The 1,664-nt window shown below is 69.4% G+C and overlaps 1 protein-coding gene across 1 annotated transcript in view; it reads left to right on the top strand.

Moving 5' to 3' along the window:
* Positions 1 to 1,664, top strand: part of IRX3 (iroquois homeobox 3) — a 12,610-nt gene that overhangs the window by 8,512 nt on the left and 2,434 nt on the right. The window contains exons 2-3 of the mRNA XM_019505289.1: positions 6 to 167; positions 1,056 to 1,664. The exon at positions 1,056 to 1,664 is cut by the window's right edge and continues 379 nt beyond it. Of these exons, the coding sequence (XP_019360834.1) occupies positions 6 to 167; positions 1,056 to 1,664 (771 nt within the window). The remainder of the gene's footprint in view (positions 1 to 5; positions 168 to 1,055) is intronic.

The following is a 1,664-nucleotide window of genomic DNA, read 5'->3' as shown; positions in this document are numbered from 1 at the left end:
GGCAGGGGAGCGGCGGCTCCCGAAGCGGGACGGAGCTCACCCCGTCCGGGGCTCTCTCTAACGTGCTCTCCTCCATGTACGGAGCGCCTTACGCGGCGGCAGCGGCGGCTCAAGGATACGGGGCTTTCCTGCCTTACACCGCCGAGCTCCCCATCTTCCCGCAGCTGGTAAGGACCACAGAGACCCCCTCGCTCCTTCCCGCGCCCCCTCCCTCCCCGCGGTGCCTTCAGGGGGCTGGTTTTTGTTTCCCAACCCGCTTGACTTTGGCCTTTGTGGAAGCGAGAGCAGGGGAGCGGGGCCGGGAGCGGGTCTGCCGGTTTACCTCCGGGGTCCTGCCGCAGCCCCGAGCGGCCCCTCTCCACCTGGGGCAGCCCGGGGGGCAGGGGGCTCCTGGGCATTGATTCGGATTGTTTCCCGGCGGATTCCCACCGGGGCTGGGGGGGAGCGGAGTTCAACCCGGTTTGCTCGCCGGCCGCCCTGGGAGCGGCGCAGGAAGGAGCGGGCGCGGGTGGGAAGGGGGAGAAGGTAAGAGGGGGCAGGCCGGGGAAGTTTCCCCCGCGCGGAAGGGAGCGGGGAGCCTGCTCCAGGTTATCCCCTCGCCGCTTCCTCAGGCAGGGGCTTGGCTCCTGCCTAAGCGCAGGGCTGGGGGTGACTGCAAAAATATAACATGAAATAACCCACCCCAAACAGGCGGGGGGGGGGGGGGATCCTGGGCTGCGCTGCTGTGGCTCTCGGAAGGGCTCTGCCAGTGTTTATAAACAGTCAGCACGTCACATCGGGGCTGCTGGCCCGCACGCACCGGCCGGGCTTCAGGGCTTGGGGCCCGTCCCCCGCCCCCCCATGCACGAGTCTGTGCCCAGCTGGCCTGAAGGTGCGGAGCAAACCCCCCCGGCCCCCCCTGCGGGGAAGGGGTCGGGGTCCAGCGCAGCGCTCCAGCAGCCCGGCGGGGGGATGGAGGGGGGGCTGCACCCTGAAGGGGGATGCCCCGTGGCCGGAATAAGCCCCCGAGCCCCCGCCCTGACCCGTTCTCGTCTCCTTCCTCCGTGCGGCTCCAGGGCGCCCAGTACGAGCTGAAGGACGGCCCGGGAGTGCAGCACCCCGCCTTCCCGCACCACCACCCCGCCTTCTACCCCTACGGGCAGTACCAGTTCGGGGACCCGTCGCGGCCCAAGAACGCCACCCGCGAGAGCACCAGCACGCTCAAGGCCTGGCTCAACGAGCACCGCAAGAACCCCTACCCCACCAAGGGCGAGAAGATCATGCTGGCCATCATCACCAAGATGACCCTCACGCAGGTCTCCACCTGGTTCGCCAACGCCCGGAGGCGGCTCAAAAAGGAGAATAAAATGACCTGGGCCCCCCGCAGCCGCACGGACGAGGAGGGCAACTCCTACGGCAGCGACCACGAGGGGGAAGAGGACAAGCGGGAGGACGAGGAGGAGATCGACCTGGAGAACATCGACACCGAGAACATAGAGAGCCACAAGGACGAGCTGGAGGACGAGCTGCAGGACGCCGACCTGCTGCACTCCGACGCCAAGACGGACTCCGAGGGCTCCGACGGCTTCGAGGACCTGCCCGGCGCGGACGAGCGCTTCCTCAAGGCCGTGGAGCCGCACCCGCACCCGCCCCCGGCCCCGCACCGGCACCCGCACCCGCCCCCG

The sequence above is a fragment of the Gavialis gangeticus genome, unplaced genomic scaffold (genome assembly GCF_001723915.1).
Source record: "Gavialis gangeticus isolate Ggan-Ray unplaced genomic scaffold, GavGan_comp1, whole genome shotgun sequence".
NCBI classification, from domain to species: Eukaryota; Metazoa; Chordata; order Crocodylia; family Gavialidae; genus Gavialis; species Gavialis gangeticus.
Note: the sequence above shows the minus strand (reverse complement) of the source record. Positions and strands in the feature narration are given on the sequence as shown.